At 40.7% G+C, this 23,084-nt stretch overlaps 2 protein-coding genes and 1 long non-coding RNA gene across 4 annotated transcripts; 2 read left to right on the plus strand and 1 right to left on the minus strand.

Annotated features, from left to right (window-relative positions):
* Positions 1–290: 290 nt before the first annotated feature.
* On the plus strand, positions 291–8,836 carry mogs (mannosyl-oligosaccharide glucosidase). Of its 2 annotated transcripts, none has more exons than XM_034687931.1 (5): positions 291–395; positions 2,283–2,646; positions 3,784–4,007; positions 4,146–4,339; positions 5,413–8,836. In XM_034687931.1, exons 2-5 carry the CDS (start codon positions 2,298–2,300, stop codon positions 7,181–7,183), a joined length of 2,538 nt encoding a protein of 845 aa, XP_034543822.1. In that variant the 5' UTR covers positions 291–395; positions 2,283–2,297; the 3' UTR covers positions 7,184–8,836. The 2 variants fall into 2 exon arrangements, with proteins under 2 accessions (XP_034543822.1, XP_034543821.1); XM_034687930.1 differs by lacking the exon at positions 291–395 and adding an exon at positions 526–791.
* Positions 8,837–17,632: 8,796 nt separating this feature from the next.
* LOC117815795 lies at positions 17,633–19,554 on the minus strand. Its single transcript, XR_004631850.1, has 2 exons — positions 19,320–19,554; positions 17,633–17,833 (listed from the first exon to the last, which is right to left on the minus strand). It is a non-coding gene; the product is annotated as an uncharacterized LOC117815795 (long non-coding RNA).
* Positions 19,505–22,911, plus strand: LOC117815794 (early growth response protein 4). The gene is made up of 2 exons (XM_034687713.1): positions 19,505–19,914; positions 20,172–22,911. The coding sequence occupies exons 1-2, from the start codon at positions 19,758–19,760 to the stop codon at positions 21,500–21,502; spliced, it is 1,488 nt and encodes a 495-aa protein (XP_034543604.1). The 5' UTR covers positions 19,505–19,757; the 3' UTR covers positions 21,503–22,911.
* Positions 22,912–23,084: the final 173 nt, after the last annotated feature.

Genomic DNA, 23,084 nt, shown 5'->3' on the forward strand with positions numbered 1-23,084 from the left:
CATGGACATAAAATACATGGAGCAAGATATTAAAAACATTTTCTAAGTGTAGGTACCAAAGAAAACAGATAACATTTGAAAAGTTTTATTTAAAAGCAAAGGGGTCATTGTTTTTTATATTATATTATATTATTAAGTTATTTTATTTTATTAAATCTTTTACTAAACATTTTATAATAACACATTTACAAACACTACAGACATGTAATAAAGGAGACAAGGAGAAAAATAAATAAATAAATAAAATAAAAATATCTGGAAATTAGATTAGCGAGCAGAGTAGACGATGACGTCACCGCCTTGCACTGTAGACACGTCAGTTGAACCAGTAACCAGGAAGTGGCTCGTAAGCTAGCATCGGATAATGAGCAGCTGAGGCTCTGCTATCTTGACAGGTCAGTAACCATTCACTGAATGAACTTACAACCAGGTGCTGAACCCCTATATACTAATTAGCTGCTGACCTATCAAAACCACGTTATTTTGCGACAACTGGCCGGTTACGTTAAAAATAATGTTAGCATTACGACACCACCACTAGCGAGTAGCGTGCAGCCTGCAGGCAGCATTGCATTGCCAGGGTCTCTGACTGGATGTGTTCTGGAGAGAAGAACAGGTGTCTCTCGTCGCTTCTTGAGGCGTTAACACTTTTTATACTAATGGATTTGAATATCTTAAATAGTCGGGGCAGTAATTTCGCTGTTTCTGCCATCACGTGTGATTACAGGTTGACATGAACTTATCAAGCCTTGCATGAGGCTCCTTCAGGACTTACAACAGCTTTGATGGAGGTGATTTTTTATTTGAAGTGTGGCTGCATTGTATAATGTTAACACCCCATCAAGAACAGTCGTTTTCGCTGCTTTGGTCAATGAATAATCTCCCCTCATTTCATTTGTTAGATTATGTGCACATTCAACCTCCCTGACCTTATCAGAAATGTTCAGTTCAGATTTCCTGCTAGCCAATCAGGTCTTGTTTTGGTGTTTCTGAAGACTAGTCTGAGTGGGCTTTAGATGACATAAGTCCTAGGCTCTTTAAATGATCATTTAATTTAATAAAAAAATCTCCAGCAGAATCATTAAAACTAGAGATAGACTGATATGTTTTTTCCAGGGCTGATACCGATACGGATTATTAGTAGTCAAGGAGGCCAATAACCGATATTTGGAGCAGATATTCAATTGCAGTATAAGATAAGATAAGATGAGAGATTCCTTTACTCGTCCCACAACGGGGAAATTCAAGTGTTACAGTAACAGAGTAGACAGTAAGTCTGTCACTGAACGAGCTACTTAGCGTTGTTATGGTCTCCTGGAGGGGGTGTGACCTGTTGTCCATCAGAGAAGATAGCTTTGCTATCTTCCTCCTGTCAGCCACCATCTCCACAGGGTCCAGTGGGCAGCCCAGGACAGAGCTGGCCTTCTTCACCAGTCTGTGAATCCATAAGGGAAAATATTGGCGTCAAAATTTTGAATAATACAAACTCCAACACTTAACTTTGTTAAAATTTCTTTAAGCATATGTTTATTAAACAGCTTTTCAGATTTGCAACATGCAGCATATCTTATAAAGTTCAATGAGAACTTTAACAAATGAATAGCTCTCTAAAGTTTTCTACAGTAAATAAAGTTTTCCAAAATTTCAATATAACTGAAATGTTAATCTTTCATGGGATATTTCAGTGTTTTTGAGTGGGGTTGTATGAGTTTTTAATCACTAGTAGTTGTAGGGGCCACAATGGATGCTGCTCAGCTCGTCCCCTGTGATGAGAAACTACAGGGAGAAATGAGCCAAAATAACCCAGTTTTAAATTGATCTCTTATCGGCTGATTAAAAAAAAACGATGCTGATATGCGTCAAAATGCAGAATATTGGTGTCGTTAATCGGCCCGGTCGATAATAGGCCCGGTTGATAATCGGCCCGGTCAATAATCGGCCTATCCCTGATTAAAACACAATTTAAAGGTTATATTTTCCAAAGGGAATTATAGAATGAAACTTGAGAGGTGTTACAGTTCATGCAGTACGAAAAATTTTGCAAAATCTAAATCTACATATCCTTACTTACATATTTTTCTTATTGTGTAGTTACATTATGATGTGACCTGTACCACTATACCATTTAACTTGAGTCCTGTACAGGAAAATTGTGAATGCATAAAATATGTGCTTGTTAAATATGTAAAAATAACTTGTCTCGGCAATCTACATGTTGCTATTTTCTTTTTAAAATTAATTTGTTAAATTTAATATATATTTTGGTCTCCACTTGTCTCCAGCTTCAGAGGGGCAGGATGGGCAGGCAGAGGAAGAGGGTGGTGACTGGTGAAGCAGCTCCCCCTCCAAGGAAAGATGAGAAGCCCTCTGCGTTTCATCGCAAAGAAAAGAAGAAGAAAGTTGACATTGGAAAAATCTTCATCAACATCTCCATTGGCCTCTGCATATTTAGTTTGATCTGGTTCTTTTATGCCCTGTACATGCGGTCCAGCCTGGCTAAACGAGTGGTGACACTGCATCCGTCACCTCCTGTCCTTGATGCCAATAGCAGCAGTGCCAAGGTTTCGCCTGAGAGGTTCTGGGGCTCGTATAGGCCTCAGGTCTATTTTGGCATGAAAACCAGGAGTCCCAGTTCGATCGTAACAGGTACGCTGACATAGCCACGGTTCAGCTAAATAACTTTGCGGCAGAACAGCAAAAGGAGAAATCAATTCCCAAAAAACACTTCGTACTGTAACAGTGTCAGATTGGTTCAATATGTGAATTCAACGTCATAACAGACAGTAGGAGACTGATTACTTCAGTATACTGTTTATAATATGATAAAGTGTCCATATTTTGTATTTATTTTCTGTGATTATCAAGGCAGGTTAAAGGGCATTGTTCACTCAAATCAACATTAATACACCCTACCTAATCCCTGGTGTTTTTTCCAAATTCTAACCAAAATCGTACAACATATTGAGCATGAATTTAAAGGTAAAGCTTATAAAATGAAGCATTATAGAATTAGAACATTTCATTGAAGTGGCAATATTGAGCCATAAAAAATGAAGTCTAAGGTTTGAATTTTAACTTAGTGGTAGCAAGGATAATCTATCTTTAATTAATTGCAAAAGGTTGTGACACGATGTAAACTTTATCGTCAGTTGGTTTGAAATTCTGTGATTTTTTTCCACTCTAGAAGTTACATAAGAATAAATCACTACATAGCCAGAATCTTCAACAGTTTCCAATCTCAACATGGATATGATATTGATACAACAGTTACAAATAGTGAACATACCAACACAGTTTTCTGTCGCATGTATATTGTTTTTATGATCAAAATCACACTTAAATCCTCAATCACATCGTTTCATGAGGAGATTTTCCTTCAGTATTTAATCTTTTGCTTGGACAAAATATTTGCTTTCCTGTTCTAACCAAATCTTCACTGTTTAATTGCACTTCATCAGGGGACAGGTTGGGAAAAAAGCCCAGGCACCTGTCAAATTCAAGTAAATTTTGGCCCCAGTTCCTAGCACTGTTTACCCTGACAGCCAATTTGGATGACCAATATTGTTAATTAGCTGAAAGCACAAACTGCACCATATTTCTCAATATTGAGTTAAAACAGATAATTAAGCACTGCTGTTCTCAAAATCCCAGTTGGTTGTTGACAGGGTGCATACATCCACTAAATCTTGAGACTTTCATTTTATGTTCAACCACTGGGTATATTTCTAATCTTTAGTGCTATACAACCATAATGCTCTTACTCTCACGGTTTCATTTCCCCAGGCATGATGTGGATGCGACAGTTTTCTGACATGGATGTAAACCTGAGGCACACTTGCGAGCAAGGGGATCGTTTGCAAGGCTACGGCTGGCTGATGCATGATGGGATCACATTTGGAGTCCAGGAAATCCGAGACAACGATTTCACACTCACCACGGAGTTTGTTAAGAGGATGGGGGGGGGTCACGGAGGAGACTGGACCTGGAGGATAACTGCTAAACAGCATGTGAATACTGAATATTCATTCTGCCTTATGTACAAATGTCCCTCCCTTTAACAAAATATGTTTAGCTCGGTAAAGGGAAAGTTTGGGCTTACTGATAATATATACTGTATATTCTTCCTTTTTGTCTCTATCCTGCAGAGCTCTGCCCCTCATGCACCGGTCATCTCCCTCATGTTATACGCAGCCGCAGACACGCAGGGATCACTGGAGGCTCAAGTTGAGGAAAGAAACCGCCTCGCCTCCATCACTGGTTTCTCAGAGGAGCTTGGCAATTTTAAGATTACCTTCCGAAAGCCAGTTACCGGGGAGTTATCCAGCGCTAAATATGCCAGGTATTGGAGTGAATGGTCAAGTCTGCAGCAGTGAAAAGAGAGTGATCAGGGAAAACACAGTATAGCCACTGCCAGTGCTCAGTTTAATCACTCACACACATAAACCTTCAGAGAAAATTGAGATGATATCATCATATTGTAGCAGTGAAGAGTGGCCTTTTAAAATGCATATGAGTAACATGTTCATTCATTAAATTGCATGAGAGTGTTATGGTGTGACGAAGCACTCAATCTTTCAAAGACAAACAGCACCATCTGACAGATTCTTCCGATGTTGAAATCTGTTGCAACTTTCTTGATTCCCAATGTCAGACATGAACTTTGGATGATACTGAGTGATCACGTCATGTTGTATTGTAGTGTGACAAAACATTAATGCTGGGATAGAGAGAAAATCTCACCTCTAGATGGCAGCAAAAGGAGGATTTTCCTCCTTTGTTTCAATGATTTGCTATTCAGAAAACAGTTGAATTAGGATCAATTGTGTCATTAATTCAAAGTTTTCTGGGTGTTTTGCTCTAGTATCTAAACACAATATTCAAAATCAACCCTCTCTATAAGGGCTCTGATCTGCCTTGTTGAGATTGCACTGAGCTGTCATTTTAATCAGTGACAGTGTTCACCTACCTCGTCCCTGAAGTATTTTTGTATTGAGTGGATCAGGATTCTCACAGGGAGTACCAGTATTTTGCACTTTCATAAGGGCCAGAGAGGACCAGTATTGCAAAATAAAAAGGTACAGTATGCGCTGATATAAATAATCAGAATTGTTTGAAGTATGATTTATTGTAGGAACATGGATGATGAAGTGTAAGTGGGAGCTTAAAATCTGATTTTACTGTGACCGGTCGCCTAACCTCTGAGTCACCAGTACAGTATGAGACTACAAAGCTTGCAACAAGCCTTCAGGCTATGACACAATGTGCTAAGGCTTCACAAACATAGCTAGTGCAGTTGAGATCACTCTTGTGTTAGTCGATGACTGTAACTTCTTTAAAGGTTTGTGTCACTGCTTTGATTTCATAGATTGTGAAACACAGAGCTGTTAAATATAAAGTTCCTTGTCATTTCAGCTACAACTATCTTCAGACCGTCTCCCCCGGCTTGGAGAAGCTTACTGACATTGTGAAGCACAGTCTGAACCGCAGGTTTGTATACAGCTCTCCTTCTGGTGAGAAGAGGCATTACATAGCTGTAGACACCTACAAGCCTCCCCATCACCAAAACCAACAGAAGCCAGCGGATGCGAGGAAGGAAAGCGACTTTGTGGTCCACCAGGTGACCATCCAGACGCCGTTCCAGATTGAAGTCCTGTTTGAGTCTGGTGGCTTCCACAACCGTCCAAATCAACTTGTGGGCTCCGTCATGACTCAGGAGTTAGAGAAGAGGAAAGCTGAGTTTGATGCAAAGTTTGAAAAGACTTTTGGGCTTGAGAGCAAAGGCAGTAGCCAGGCACATATTAAGTTTGCCAAAGCAGCACTCAGCAACATGCTCGGTGGAATGGGGTACTTCTTCGGCCAGTCAGTGGTTCAGTCAGTCTACAATGAATACCCGCTCCTGTACCCTGAAGGGGCTTTATTCACTGCCGTACCATCGCGCTCTTTCTTTCCTAGAGGCTTCCTCTGGGATGAAGGATTCCACCAGCTGCTGCTCAGCAAGTGGGATCCCCAGGTGACCAGAGAAGCAATTGCTCACTGGATAGATCTGATGAATATGGAGGGCTGGATCCCCCGGGAGCAGATCCTGGGAGACGAGGCTCGCAGTAAAGTCCCGGCTGAGTTTGTAGTTCAGCGTAATGAGAATGCCAACCCACCAACTCTTTTCTTGGCTCTTCAGGAGCTTATTGAGCAGCACTCTTCAAATCCAGATGATGCAGCATCTCAAGCGACCTTGCCTTTTCTCCGGAGACTCTTCCCTAGACTGAAAACCTGGTTTGAGTGGTACAACACGACACAGACAGGGCCCCAACCAAACTCTTACCGCTGGCGTGGACGGGACAAAGACACCAATCTTTTCCTCAATCCCAAGACCTTGACCTCTGGACTGGATGACTACCCTCGGGCCTCGCACCCGTCTGCAGATGAGCGCCATGTGGATTTACACTGCTGGATGGCCCTGTCCTCAGGGATCATGGCCAGTATTGCCCAGCTTCTGGGTGAGTCCCATCAGGACTATGAACTCTCTCACCAAGTGCTCAGTGACAACAACCTGCTGAACAAGCACCACTGGTCAGAGCAACTTCGTGCTTTCAGTGACTTTGGAAACCACACCCAGGCCGTATTCTTGCAGCAGGAGAAAGTTTATGTACCACCCGGACAACCTCGTCATCAGTTCCCTGTGGCACGCCTTGTGCGTTCAGTCCGCAGGGCTCCCAAAAAGCAGTTTGTCAACGCGTTGGGTTACGTTAGCTTGTTCCCTTTCTTACTGCACATTCTTACACCAGACTCACCCAAGCTAGAACATATCCTTCGCGACATGAGAGACTCCAACAAGCTGTGGACACCCTATGGCCTGCGATCTCTTTCTAAGTCTGATCCAATGTATATGGAGCGAAACACAGAACATGATGCCCCCTACTGGAGGGGTCCAATATGGATTAACATCAATTATTTAGCAGTCAGGGCCCTGTACCACTACGGCAACATTGAAGGACCATACAAAGAGAAGGCAGCTGCTCTTTATGAGGAACTCAGGACTAACATTATCAATAATGTTTACAGACAGTATATGGATACAGGCTATATCTGGGAACAGTACAATGACAGCACTGGCAGGGGCCAAGGAAGCCACCCCTTCACCGGCTGGTCTGCCCTGGCAGTATTAATGATGGCTGAGCAGTACTGATGCTGTGGATCATCTCATTTGTTCCTTGGTGTTTGCCTTTAATTTATCTGAAACAACAACATGATCAGGTGTTAAGATATATTGTTACAATTCTTTTCTTTTCAAGATCAATCTGAAAATTGTAAATCTGGCATCATCAGATAAATTTTTTTGAGAACCTCTCCCTTCATGTCTGATTTCTTAAAGGCATTTTCAGTGGACGCAAATTAAAAGGCCTATCAACACAATGTGATACTCTAATGACCTATAAGAGCATTTAAACATACCACCTAGCAATACAAGGCTAGTTAGCTTGTACCTCTTGCAAATTCATAAGGCGTCTGGTTCAACACGAGGCACAGAGGTTTGGTAGGACATGATTGAGATATCAGAGCTTAATCATTGTATGTGTCATGAACTACAGTCCACTATGTAAATACTGATGTAGTAACAGATTCAGAATGTGCCACATGGCTGCAGCCATCTTGGTTCTTTAAAATGGCTCACAGATGGCATCTCAGTAATAAACTTTCCGCAAATTAAATCAATAGTTAGGATGGCCGGGAGTTTGTCTGAGCTGGAGGCGACCAAACACATCTGTCGTAGATTCATCTGGTTCCCAAACTAGACAAATGTAATTCAGTGTCACATTTCCACATTGAACCCTAAGTTAAATGAACGTGTCACACGTTTGTTCTCTTGGTAGTCATTTTAAACAAGTGTAAGTGCAGCTACTCAGTCTCTGCTGTATGAGGTGCCAAGCACTGTCTGGTGCTTCAGTTTACTCCTAAAGATGTCTTAAGGACACACTGAACTCATTTTTCACAATGTTACACACACAAAACTTCAACTGCAATGTTTCAACATGACAAAAAAAACATGACGGATGATTACAGTATTTTACTTTTGTATGTGAAAAAAAAACTGTTGATCTCATGCTTGCACAAAGTATTTGTGAAGTCTTAAATGAAGAATTCTTATCAGATTTTTTGAGTTTCTGTCTTAAAGCTCCTGTGAGGAACTTTCTGTTTGTGTCCACTTTGCGCCCCCTTGTGGACAAAGTGATACCTGCCGATTTTGTCCTGTACAGGGGTAAATCATGATAATCCTGCTTTCAACAGTCAAATATTTCACTCATTAAGACTATATACTGCAGAAAACGCATAAAAAGGGTTTTTCATTGATGTGCTGTCAATCACCTCGTCTGACACCTACCCCCTTACAGCAATTTCAGGCTTAAAAATAACAAAACAGAAATCATCAATACCTTTTCTTATATCCTTGTTTGCTTTTGTAGGTCATAAAGAGGCATCACTGTTCATTTCAGTCCATTTTCATGACCACTCAAAAACTCCACAGGAGCTTTAAACAAAGTGCATAATTTATTCTCATTTCATCGACTAAAAAGGGCCGTCATATTATATTGTGCCATTTCTCTGTGATCACGTCCTCAATTCTTTTTTTTATTTTGACTGAAAATTTTGATATTAAATTTTTTGTTATCACATTCTTTGACAAAGTGTACTATTCAGTCTCTCTCATTGTTCTTTAGATTCCTCCCCCTAAAAGCAGCCCCATTTTGTATCCATAGCCTGTGGCTTTACTGGCAGGGAAAACTTCATTGACAGTGGCATTGGTCTTGTTTTGTTAAAAACAATAAACGCTTTAATTCTTTTTTGTCATACTGTGCCTCTTTGATGTGTAACCTCCATTGATGTACACAAAAAAATTATGAATCCAAACCTATAGTTCCAAGTTCTGCTTGGAATCAATCATACAAAGAAAGCAAACTTCATCACTCCATCTTTTCTTTGATTTAAGCTTATTTTTTATTGCTCAGCCCTGACATTAACACTAACAGTGGCACTTGTAATTGTGATTATTGTTTGTGAGTTTTGGCTTATAAAAGAATCGTTCCTAGCAGAACAAAGCAAACCTCCCCCCAAAGACACACACGTAATCTGACTTAAAATAAACAAGTGAATAATCTTTGTTTTGAGCAATGAAATGTAACACAGCATTGGTGACACCACCGCCTTTTGCTTCATCCTCAACATCTCACTTATGTAAAAAGAGCAGCATATAAAACCTGTTTAAACAATTAAACATTGATAATTAAACTAAGCTGCTGAATTTTATAGAACTTGCATTTTACTACCAATCAGTCTGAATGTTTTGAATACATTTTGAATCTGTGGTAGCAACTACAATTTTGGATTCATAAATTAGCTCTTGTAGTCTGCAGATGAAATTCCATCATGAGACCCCTTTCTAGTGTTGTTCTGATTTTTACAATAACTGGACAGTGCATAGAGTGCATAATATCCCAAATCTAGGAGACCCGATAGTAATAAACATAAATGAATGCTAAACAGCATAGTGGAGAGTGAGGATATTTTCACCTCAAGCTCAATGCAGCTACAACAGTATGTTTGACAGAAGTTATTGATTGATTTTCTTGCAGTATAACCACAAAGCTCAAATTGTTACCTGCCTCAGCTTGCAGTTAACACATCTCGCATGTTGGGTACAGATGTCAGCAAACCTCTGTCAGTCAAGGCCAACAGGAGCTTTAACACAGTGTGACCTTAAGTACAGAAGCCTTGTCCTCTTTCTTTTGTAAGATGGCACATTTGAAGGCCTCTGGCTGACGTCAAGCTGCTGTTTTGCATGGTTTCCATGGAGCGCAGTTGCTGTGAGGGCTCGGTGCTTAATTAGCTAAAACCAGAAGCCTTGGAAGCTACATCGATAGCAAATTCCTTTCACTCCTTGACTTATTCTGACATACATTCTCACAGCTGGTCATACAGTGGCAATGTGCTTATTAATACTTTGACATCAAACAGAAAACGTGAGTATTGAGAGAAATGATACAGGCTCTCAGTCTGTGTGCAGGGCCGCTGGGTTCCAACCTCTACACTTTTATGAATCCTTTGAATGTGCTACATGTGCAGTTGTATAGTTGAAGGCTTGGCATGGTGCATTAAGGTTTCACAGCTAAAAATAATGCAGCTATCAGTAAGCAGACCAGCAGATCGGCTGTGAAACCACAGGCTGGTAGTTTCAGCACATTTATTTGAAGTAACAGCATGTCCCCAGATTTTATACTCAATGAAAAAAACTGATTCTGAAAATTAACAAAATGGAAAAAGCAATGTGAGGTAGCAGTAGTCTGCATCTTTTAGATTAGCTTTTTCATGTTAACACTGTTTAAGGTTCAGTTGACAGTCTTTGTGGGTTTGGATCCCACAAAATTACCATGTTATGTATCTGTGTTAACAGATAGCCTTCAGGCTGCGTTGTAGGAAACACAAGCTTATCATTTGACCTTTTGACCTGCTAACGCAAATCCCAATGTCTAGGGACTGGGACACAGATGAGCCATATCCTCTGCCTTTCGCTGTTTCTCTCTGAGGGAAATGGATTCCACATCCCCTCAATGCAACTACAGTTGAAAATGCATTTATTTCTTTGAAGAGTGCGGACAATCTGTGTGACTAAAGCACTCACTGCGCAATCCATCCCCCTCACCCAAGACCCTTTTTTCACAGTGAGATGGGATAATAGCCAAACAGCATCAGAGCTAACTAATGTGACTGCATAATAAACAGATGAGTCAGGGACTATTCATTTGCATATCATCCCAACCTTATCAGAGCTTCTATATAGGGGATATTTTATGATTGCCTGCTACCAATGAATTGGCTGGTGAGTGCACTGAACATGGAGTGAATGCGGTGTCCAAATGGCTGCCCCTCCATGTTGAAAGAGAATATTTTTTTTTGTGATGGAAATCATTATACATCTGCAGAGTAATTATAAAGTTGTCTAATAGTTGCTGGAAATACCCCCCTTGTAGCCATGACTGCTGGACTGAATGTAATTACTGGGAACTTATGCTAGAGGGAGCTAATTAATAAGGCATTTGTGAGTGGAAAAGAGGCTTTTTGAATACAGCTTAGCTATCATTTTACTTACAATGGAGAGCTACTTAGAATTAAAGCAGTATAAGTGGATAATTATGCTAATGGCCCAATTTGGATTTAAGATATGGTGGCAGGCTGTATTTCTCGACGATCACTGCTCCTGCATTACAGTCGCTCTCACACAGGTTCTCTGTGCGTATGTGGGCTCTCTATGTTCATATCATCTCACTGGGGATGTCAGCTGTTTTGTCAGGGGCCACATGGTAATATGTGTGTGTATGTGTACTCCTCTGACCTAACTTTTTAGCCTCCCGTACAAAAAAACAAACAAGGCTTGTTGGGGATTGACTCAGAATTTCTGCTTCATGTGACGTATGCATTATCATGTTGTGTATCCCTCAAGCATCATGCTTGTGGACTGTTTAATGTGTCAATTTTAAATTGCACACTGCATGCTAATGTCCGAGGACTTGACATCACTGCCCTCCCAGGACAGTGCAACAGTGTTTGTTCTCCCCGACATCAAACCAGCAAGCCTTCCTCTCTCTATTTAAATCACTCGCCCTCAGCGTTATCTTCCACTCTGTTCTAATTGCTGTTTATACTTCATGTCCTTCTATAAAACACCCTGCAGGATCCAGTATCTCTGGCTCTCTGTACCCTGCCTTTGCCCCCCAGAAGCTTGCTGCTGAGCACCAAACTTGCCTCAGCCAACATAGGTCTATGTATGTTATGTAAGGCCCACTATAAATAGGTTCACCCGGGATCTTTTGTCTTTACCTGATTCGCTCTTAGCCCAACAGTTTTTATTTCTGGAGAGAGCTGTGGAAGCTAGTGCAATGTAGAGCTGGCCGTTTCCATAGTTACTTTTGTTAGCTGTGAGCTCTTAACATTCTTCATCTGTTTCCTCACATGTCTGCTGTTAGCTATTTGTTTGAATCCGTTTGCATTGCATGTCCCTGTAATGACTGTGCGTGTGCAAGCATCAATATAACGGAGATGGAAACGGTTATTTCTGATTATTAACATTCATATCGTTTCATACATGCTGGCACTGCTGTGTCAATGGACCAGAGAAAGTGCAACAAATAGAAATCAGTGTGGGTGCAGATGAGTCAGAGACTAAAATATGTAGACGTATTAACTTCTGTTGGTCAACAGTACATGCAATTAGTCCCATGTTGTATGATAATGATTATGTGTAGTGGATGTTATTGAGTGTCAGTCTAAAGAGCAGTTATATCTTGTAAATAAATACCCTCGTTATTTACATTTTTGGCATATTTCTATGGTAACTATACAAGCAGCTTTCAGAGAGTGCAGGCATTTTTAGGTTGAATGAAACATTTTTAAACCATTTGTGGAGTCATTAAGAGAAAATACGAAGCTGTTCTTTTCTGTTTCATGGCTTTCTGGCTGTTAGGTAACAGCAGGTACAGTAGCTGGATCAGACCCAAGAATTGGACTGTCAGAGTGCTGCAAGCATGGATCCAGCACAGAAGAGGGCAAGTTGGAAGCCATGCAAGTGCAGTGTGTGTGGAGGAGTCTGGGGGCATGGTTAAAGAAACACTGGGGCATTCCGCGATCACGATTGGAGAGCCGAGTATGATTCTCACCCATCCCTGTTGTAGAACCAAAGAGTACAGGCGGCTGGGGACCAAAGTGGGCGAGTGTGAAAGTATTTTTGGATCGCACGGGAAACCTGCCACACCAACAGCAGCAGCAGCATCGGGGCCTGGTACCGGGCTTCCCTAACCCACTCCCACTCTCAGAGGAAGAGCAGGAGAGAGATGTTCCTTCAAAAGAAGAACCACGCTTCCGCTGCTTTCATTTTTCTTAGTTATGCTATTTTCCTTTCAATTGCCTGGTGTTTGAATGCTGATGTAGTATATATAACTATGCAGAGCCCGACATGAGAGAGAGAGGGAGAGAGAGAGAGAGAGAGAGAGAGAGAGAGAGAGAGAGAGAGAGAGAGAGAGAGAGAGAGAAGGAATAACGAACTTGGCAGCTGAAGCGAGTATCCTGTATTTATAGAAAGTCGTGTTTCCGGCAGAGGTTTCTGTGGTTTTAGCACTCCCAATCCATTTTGCGGTGTCTTACAGGCCCTATTGTATCCAGGTTTAGATTGAAGATGTTCCCTCATCTAGTGCCTGGGGGGGAGATTTCACTGTGAGACATGTCAGAATGTGATTTGGGGGAGGCAGATGGATTTCTCCGGCTCTTGTGCAACCCTGGCTTTCGTGGGATTGCTCAAAAAAAAATCTGCTTTGCATCCCTGAACTTAAAGAGGTATTAGTAAAAAGTACAAGACAGCACTTAAGGCTGAATGTAAATATGTTTTCTGTAGGACAAATATGCATATTACTGCTATGTGAATGTAGGAAAAAAATCTCATCTATTTTTTTTTTTATTCTCAGGTTTTTAATATTTGTCTTGTAGACCCGGTGCAGTATTTCCTGTATAACCTCTCCACATCATGGTTGCTTTTAAGTGCTTTTGTATTTCAAACAGCAATGGCAGCCTCTGCATCTCAGTGGATTTCCTGGTATGGATCAGCTTCTTCTATTATTTACTCTCGAACAGTGTGGGCTGCATAGTTGGTTGACAGAATGCCAAGGTTTTGAGACTTCGAGGAGCTACTGTGCATGAAGTGAGACATATTTCATTTTGAAATAAAAATTAAAAAAACGTTGCCTTTCTTTGCTGTCAAGGAGACCAGGCACTAGAAACAGAAAACACATTTTTATGGTCTTTAGGCAAAAGTTAGTCTTGGCTTGAAATGATTAAAGTCTAAGAAAAAAATAGCATTTAGGCTGTACTGTGGTCTAATTTTAGATTTGTTTTTGTAAATCCATAGCTGAACACAAACTAGCTAATGATTTTCAATAATGGTTTTGAGTCCTCCACTTATCTGATTTGGGTTACACCAAAATTACAATGTGCTCCTAACAATAAGAGTTTGACAACATCTATTAGAATTACAACTATAAGAGTGATGTTTCAGGCATTATTGCTGAAAGGCTTCTTGTTACCTGCAGTCCCGGGCTGAGATTTGAAGTTCTGTGTGTTTAACTTATTTTACCTCTCTGTGCAGAACTTTGCTAAACTTGATTGTTTTTTTTAAATGTGCAATGTAAATAAAGTAGATTGGATTGGATTGGATTGGATTGGAAGTCATAGTATCATGCTCATGTGGAGTAGTAAAGCTAAATTCTAAAACAAACATGGACAGAACAGAAAAGCATGTATTTTGATCCGCTGAAATGCCTTCATAAATAGTTTGGCTGTTGCTCACCCCAGAAAAATCAACAACAAGCCACAGATTCAAAAAACACATCTAACTTACGCCTATTTTACTGGGTTGTTAGCTCAGTGCTGTTAGCATTGCAGTGCCTTTCACTATTATATCACTAACAGACCCTGAGGAGGACTCTTAAGTCAAAACAAGTTTAAAAAAAACAATAACAGACATGACTGTCCAGCCCATCCTGCATCTTTCATGTAGCCATCTCAGAGGGCAGTCACTCCTCACTGCCTCTTCAACTGTTATCATGCTCCCACCTGCAAGCTCCACTCCCACAGCCTGTCCAGGAGAGAACTGAAAATAACACAGCAAGGGTACACATCTACTTTATTAAAAGAGCTTTTTAACCTCCTCTGGGGCACAAAGATTTATTTCATTGATGAAAGTTAGATTTGTGAGTTGCACATATCAAACGACATAGGAGTAATGTAATCAACATAATACTCAGAGGGTCGTAATTGTCCTGTCAAAACATTTGATATCCAAAACATAGTAGTTCTGCTGTTTTCAGGATTGTCTGAATTTAAAAGAAATTGATTTAGGGTTCATTAGCATGAATGAGATATGGTTTCGCTGTTGCATTGCTGCATTGGTTCAGACTAATATATTCCAACAACAAAGGGATGGATTGGATTTGTGAGGATTGGGATGAATCTGCACAGTTTAGATATCCATGGTGCCCTGAGGATGACTCAAACTGACTTATTCTGACTCCTGAGGTTAAAACACCCCAGATCTAAATATTGATTTGTCCACCTCTTTGACTGAAGTTCAAACGCACCCTAATTAGGATATATGATTGAAGACTCAGCTGTCCTTAGTAATTGTTCTAATTAGCAAATGTTAGCATGCTAACATGCTAAAAAAGATGGTGAACATACTCTAAAGAGCATACCTGCTTATCATAAGCATGTTAGTGTCAACACTGAAGCATGTTTGCATGATGTTGTTAGCATTTAGATCAAAGCACTGCCTCACAGTGCTGCAAGCATGGCTGGAGACTGTTGTTTTATGTTTAAATATACAGGGACTTATATGCATTTGTATGGTGAAAATCTTAGTGAAACCATAAGTGAATGACCATATGTATACATGAAAAATCGATACCTGGGGGAAATGATTAAAGTCATACTCTTATCCTTACCCTTTTTAAATCTATTCATTTTATCTATTTTTATTCTTAATTTTGATGCTTGAACTTATTTCAATTACACACATTTTATTTTTGGTGTGTATTAGTCTCTATTTTATTTTAGGTTATTCTTATTTTAAATTTGTATTATTATTATTGTTATTATTATTTTCCCCTAATATGTCTTGCCATTGTTTCATTTCTGCTTCTTTCTTGTTTTTCAATCGCTGTAAAGCACTTTGGGTTGCATTTGATTTGTATGAAAGGTGCTATATAAAAAAAGCTTGATTGATTGATTGATTGATATTATTGCATGTTTTAGTGCCTTTTTTAGGTCAGGACCATGTTACAGCAGTTCTGTATGGAACTTTATTGAAAGGATCCATTCAGTAGAAGTGCCAAGTTATCCTTTCATTAATGCAATGTTTCATCTTCCTTCCATAGCCAGTACTTTGAACTCTTTTGAAGTCAATATTCTTGTTAAAAGATGGAACCAGCTTTATGTTGCTTTATATTCTTTTTCAACCCTCAAACCTTTCTCAAAGAAAAGGGAGCATTTTGTCTGACAGTGTTCAGATGCCAACGAATAAAACAAAGGCTTTCATTTAACTTCCACAGGTATGGAGTTACCCCTGCGCTATAATGTCAGTAAGTGCTAACATTACATAAATCCATTACTTAGTCCTTGTGCTGTGGCATTTTCTGGAGGAGAGAGGTTAGCCACACTGCAGTTATCATAACAGCATCCCGTGATCTGAACTCTGTGTGATCAGATTGGTTTTAATAGACTCTGGATTACTTGGAGGCAGTTCCTCAAAGCTAAACATCTCTGTGCCTAGAATTAGAGTGCACATCTGAGGTGAAAACCATTTGTTCGGGAGAATGTCACCACTGCAATGAAAGAGCTTATACGCTATTATCATACACTGCCTTAAAAAGATGACAGGGCAGAGATCCTTTGATACATTTTCCAGCGCTCAGTATTCAAGAAGATAGCATCACATTTGAGTAGTCCAGCATAAGCAGGCCGTCTATTATGTCTAATAGTCTCTTTGCATTTGTGTCGCAGTAGACACAATATATTTTATTCCATATTGCCCACATGCTTTTTTATCCTCAGTTAATCTTGTGCATAACAAAGCACACTCTGATACCATTCAAACAGTCTGAGCTCACAGGAGCTCTTTCATGCAGTTAAAAAAACTTACAGGCAAAACACTGTCTGTAGTGGTGGGAAGGTTGTGAATTTCTGCTTCAGCCTTGTTCCATTTTACTTACAAGGCTGTAGTTTCAACTCTCTTTCTCATGTACAGCCATGTGCACCAGTGACCTTGTCACTGTTTGCTGTCGAAGAAGGCCTCACAAAGGGTCCAAACATTGTCAGGGTCCGACATTTTCAGGGGTCAGTCTTTTTCTACACAAGATTTTTGTTTCCTTTTTCTTTACATTAACCTCTAAGCTTGAGCTGGTTGAAGCTGGAGCTGGTTTTAAAGGCTTTGATTATTTTTCTTTTTGGTAAATGCGGCATCGGAAATGTAATTTATAATGCAATGAGTTAAGAAAAACAAAGCACAACGTTCCCAACAGCTATCTATTGAAATAGCTGAGTAGATGTACCTCAGTCAAGTGGAATACTTGAGTAATTATAGTTACTAAGTAACACATTACTATTTTAGCTGTTCTTATAAGGCCTGTGGCTTATCAAAAAGGAATTAATTATGAGGCATTTATATGGTTTCCTGTTTTATTTTAATCTATAAAAATAGAGAATAGTGTTAAATTGTCAAATACATATATTAATAGAAGTACAAAATATCTGGATATGTGAGCAATATAAGAAGAAAATAGCAAAGAAAAGGTTGAATATTTAAGTGAAATACATATCCCTCATGAATGCACTTAATTGTAGTTAATACACTTGTTCTTTTTCACCACCCCTGATCTCTGTATACAGCCTTTTTTATTGTACATCAACACAAAAACGTTGATTTCTATGAGCCGTCTGTGGCTTGCATCTTTTGGGAATAAAGCAGATCGGTACAGCTAAAGGACCCTGAATAGGATTGTGTAGAGAGAATGTATATTGTAAATAAAGAATAACACGGTAATTCTTCTCTGGGGCTGTTTTAATACAAAAGAGAAATGCAGTTCACACAACCACAGCCACCATTTAGTGTAGAGGGAGAAGTAAATTGTGTGTGTGTGCGTTGCTGGTTCATGTGTGATTACACGGCTGAATGCAGCACCGTCGCTATCCATGGTCCTGAACCTCCAGCCAGTGCCAGAGGTCTGCTGCAGGCTGCATCGTCCTATGAAAGAGTATCGACTTTTTGTAATAGGAAGTGTGACCACGGAGGGCACCCAGCAACAGATGCGAGACAGAAAAAAAAATGCTTTGGGGGGTTGAAATGTCATGTGAACAGTTGGGTTCAACCACTGAACACCTCAGGGGTGTTATCGACTCCCTTCAATGCTTTTAAAGGCCAAGGGTTCGTTTAGACTGGGCTTTGCTGTTTTTCGCCCTGATGGTGTGAGCGAGCACAGTATCCAGGGAGCGAATTTGTGAGAGTAAATCTGAGCAGTGGTCTGAAAGAAAGAGCTGTTAAGTTTAACTACTAATAACATGTAGGCCATGTAGTCTGGACTTAAAATGTGTCAGACTGGACTGCAGGTTGCTCCATGTAATACGGCTAACTAGTGTTTGCTTGTATTTTAAGCTAGTGTTGGCTTCTAATCATTTGTGGTTCTCGGAGTTTTGCTTCTAATCGTTCTTTAATGTGTTGCTTTCTGCTTTAGGGCTCTTATAGTCTCACTTCAGTACATTTGCTACATTTACATTAGCTTATGTAACAGTTGGATATTACATGTCCTTGAATCACACACATCCACAGTGTCTGTTGTCAGGTCTATAAAGACAGCTACCTCTGAGGCAATAAATAAACCTATAAAAAGTCTACTGGTGTTGCAGGTAAATCTATCATGTGCTTCTTTAGTTTGATCTTGAGCCTGACTGAACATGTTAACTAATAAATGTGGGCCTGAAATGAACAAAAACAGCCTGATTGTCATGATGTGTCAGTGATTTCATACATGCACATTTTACATTTATACCCCAACACCCACCCCTGTTGTTATTCTGTTTTTGTTGACTCTCCATATACTATTATTGTTCACTGAGGGTTTATTCAATTCCTGTGTTTTAACCTAACCCTACTTCTAACTTAAGGTCAATTTAAAAACACGACTAATTTATTCTCATGGCTTTTAATTATAGTATCATATGAGAGCATTATTTTTCTTTCCTTTTTAGGCTGGTGCAACAACTCAAACAACATATTTGATGTTTCAGGACGAATGTTCTTTCCTTATGATGTGCCTTCATAAATACCAAGTATGTAAGATTAACTATGTGCATACAAATTCAAAAATCAGATTAGAAAACTGACTTAAGTTTCCATAGTATACATTACACCTATTTAAGTTTTAAATAATCTATTCTCAGTACAAACTGTGGCCTGTCTGAGAGACAACCTGGCACATTTCTAATGTTGAGCTCTTGTTTTGTGGCTGAATGCCCTCCTACCTTAAAAACCTGGACCATCCCTCCTGTCTGTCAAACAGAGCAGCCATGTCTCATATCTCAAGCCCTGAGAGATCAGTCAAAACTAAAGTAACCTGAGAACACCCGAGGTATTTAAGTCACCTCCCGTGTTCGCTGGAGCCTCATATTAAGTAAACTCGTTTAATTTTGTTATAATCTTCTATTAATTAAGACGAAAATGAAATACACATTACCATCAAACACTGGTCGCCACTTGTTGCAACGTCAGACTCCATCCCTCCAGTATGGGAGGAGGTACAGTTAGGAGGGGGGACTCCGTCACATCCTCTGTCCATATATGGGCATGAAGTTTACACGCAGCGGGGAATCCTCTCACTGGAGCTGATGAATGGGGAGGAGGGCCGAGGGAGCTGCCAAAGTGTATAAAAGGCGCGAGAGGGGAAGTCGCTGATGTGAAATCCACAGCAAGCAAACACCTACCGAGGAGCAGAGCCGAGAAGGAATACCTTTAACTGCTTTTTTTTTACACCTTTTGACACAGAGCACTTTGGATCATTTGTTGAAAACCATCAAAGGGGGGTGGCAAGAAAACAGGCGACTGAATAATTTATTTGATATTTTCCCCCTTTTACCTTTTTCCCTGGGAAGGACGGACTTCTAAGAGCATCACTATGTTGAACAATATGGATTTGAATGCGAAAGATTCTTTTTACCCTCAGTTTGACAATTGCAACAGTTCTTCTTTGGGAATGGAAAACAGTGCGCGGAAGGATAACCAGGAGGTGTATGTCGATGCAGAGCGGGGGGTACCTGCCCAGTTCGGCCACGGTGAGTTCGCCTCTTTGCTCCGTCGATAAAATGTGCATGCATTAGATTTTAAACCTGTTAAATACGAGTCCCACAGAATAAGAGTAAACTCTTTCCCTGCAGTCGTATACATTAATGCGTCTGATCAAGGCATTCCTGTGCCAAAATACGCATGAGTGTTTATGTAACGCAGATTTTCTTCCTCCTTTGATTTGATTCTCACATATAGCTATAAAACATCGGCGATGACAAAGTTTTCTTTCTGTCTAATTCAACAGAAGGAGCCCCTGCAACCCTCAAAACCGAAGCTTCCAACTCGGAATTTGCTTTTAACCCCTGCGAGTGCCCAAAAGACACCTACACCCCCTCCTCGCTCGCCTACTCCGGCAGTTTTTATGTGGAGGCATCTCAGGGAGCGCCGTGCAGCACCGAAACACTCCTCAATATGATCACCGAGATCGTGGGCATCTCCACTATGCCACTTTCAGAAGTGCAACAGAGCGGCAACAGTCGGGGAACTTACCCGTCGCCTGCGCCGATGGACAGCAGCAATGGTAATTTTGGGGACGTAAAAAGGCAACCCTACACCTGCTCCGGACCCACTCCCCCTGTTTACTCTCCAGACCAAACGTGCCCGAGGTACCCTGACGATCAGGCCGGCAGCCAGGCCCAAGATCCGTCCACCTCTCAGCTCAGCTTCGGCTCCTCCCGAGCTACAAACCAGAAGAAGGATGAACCAAAGTCCGAGGCCGCTTCTTTCCCTGTCGTGGTGAAGAATGAGTTTGAAAGCAGCTGCTACGAGTGGGGCACATTTACCAATAAGTCGGACTGTTTGGAGACCACTTTCCAGACTGAAACCTTCCCGATGTCGAGCGATTTCCCCCCTGATCAACAGATGGATGTGAAGGAACTTTTAGACACGTTTCCCCCCATTTGTCCCAACCCAGAGATGGAGTTTAAAGTAGAGGGGGGGATCAAACAGGAGCCCTGTTTTTCTGACACCTGCTCCCAGAGCTACTCAAGCCCCCTGTACAATAATTACCTCCCCCCACCTCCTCCAATGGGCCTCTCCTCCAACCTGAAACCCTTCCCCGAGCCCCCACAGCCCACTAACCAATGTGACCCTTTATACACATCACCAGCTCTACCCAGCACTATAGACTCCATCCTCTACTCTTCCTTATTGCCAGATTCTTTCGCCCAAAGTTACACCCCCCGTCCACCTAAGCCCCCACGGGCCAGGAAGAGCCCCGCGGCCTCTCACGGCCCCGCCAAAGAGAAACCCTTCTCCTGCCCCATGGAGAGCTGCGACCGGCGCTTTTCTCGCTCGGACGAGCTCAACCGGCACATTCGCATCCACACGGGCCACAAGCCTTTCCAGTGCCGCATCTGTTTGCGCAGTTTCAGCCGTAGCGACCACCTCACCACCCACACCAGGACTCACACCGGGGAGAAGCCGTTTTCGTGCGATGTGTGCGGCAAACGGTTCGCCCGCAGCGACGAGCGTAAACGGCACGGACGCGTACACCTGAAACAGAAGGAGAAAATGGAATTAAAGCCACAGGTGAGCACAGGCGCGTGGCCCTTCACTCTCCCCGAGGGAATCTGAAGACGAGGCTCTGTGTCCGCACACACTATGTTAGGATCTTTCCGTCTTGGAAGATGAGCCAGCTGACTACGAGTTGATGTCTGAGTTGGCCACTGCCTGACATAAGAGGTTTTGCAGTTTTAGAGGAGTAGAAATGGAGAGAAGGGGTCTGCCTTGGCCATATTGTCTGCTGCAGATGCGTCTGACTTTAAGTTGTAAAAGTGGTTGAGCAGATGAGCAGTGACTTGTTGCTGTTCCTGTTAGGAGAGCCAGACCTCTCTGCTGCGGCATTGCATGACTGCTGTTCAGCACCTCTTCTACTGGACAGCTCCAGCCTCTGAGCCTGGGAGGATTGCACTTAACAGATTATTAATATCTCCATTTAAGATTCTTATTTTCTGCTTTTTAGCATTCTTAGAGCAATGGTTTGGACAATGTTTCTTAAAATGCATGTTTATGTCAGTGTTTTTTTTCCTTTAACTGGAATATCAACCACTGTCAAGGTCCTCCTTCACTCCATATGAGGACATGAATGTAGGCTGACATATTTTTGTCTACAAAGATGTTCATCTTTGATTAAATTAAGTGTTTGTTTTATTTCTTATCATTTAGTTGTTAATGTTTTTTTTGTCATTGGTCTTTGTGTTGTGTTACAACTGTTTGAATTATTACAATTGTGAAAGATATATCATAAATGGGAAATAAATATATTTGTATTACTGTACTTCTTTGTATTTTTATAGCTATAACTGTATATTTTACATTTACCACTTTTGAGCGTCCTATATCGAGGTGAAATGTATTCCTAATCATTAATAATGTCTTGGTTTTTCGAGGGCTACTGTTTATTAACACAATATTTTAAATGTTACAATTTGATATCAGAGACATTTTCGCACTTCATCCCATTGTTGGTATGATAAGAGTTATTCCATTGAACTGCTGTTCTAGATCTAAAAAGGGACCAATATGTAAACTAGTTGTGGTACGGATTTTCAAGATTTTACAGTCTGTACTGAAATATGTTTAATCAAGCTAGAAATGACTAGCAAACCATATAAACATTGCTTTTGAGTAATCAGGTAGCACACATTGCTGCGAGTTTCTTGTGGACTTTCTGTGGACCTGGGTGATGAAAAGGTTTTGACTTCTAGTATCTTTTTTTTTGAGATACTGTATGGTGACATGTTCACTTTAGCAAAAACGAAAGAAAAAAAAAAGAAAAGAAAAAATACAAACAATTAATGTTGAGAGATTGGTGAGATTGTCACCAACAGGGTACTGCAAAAAAGTAATTTAACTCGCCTTAAGTTATATTAACTGTCGAAGTAAAGATTTTGTACATACACAATTTCTACAATACTTTAAATAAATATTGATGTTGTTATTTTTATGAAAAGTTTATGAACAAAATAAACATTTTCTGGAAGCAGCATGTTTCTCGTGTATGTTTGAAATGATCAAATCTGTGTCATACAATGTTTACGCCTCCCAGCAGAGCATGCAGATGACTGTGTGTCGCCCAAAATGTACATTACAACAGTCCACCTGTGGCACCATACTGTAGCCCTAATATAAGACATCACAGATCTGTCCTGTGACT

Source organism: Notolabrus celidotus, chromosome 7 (assembly GCF_009762535.1).
Source record: "Notolabrus celidotus isolate fNotCel1 chromosome 7, fNotCel1.pri, whole genome shotgun sequence".
NCBI lineage: Eukaryota > Metazoa > Chordata > Actinopteri > Labriformes > Labridae > Notolabrus > Notolabrus celidotus.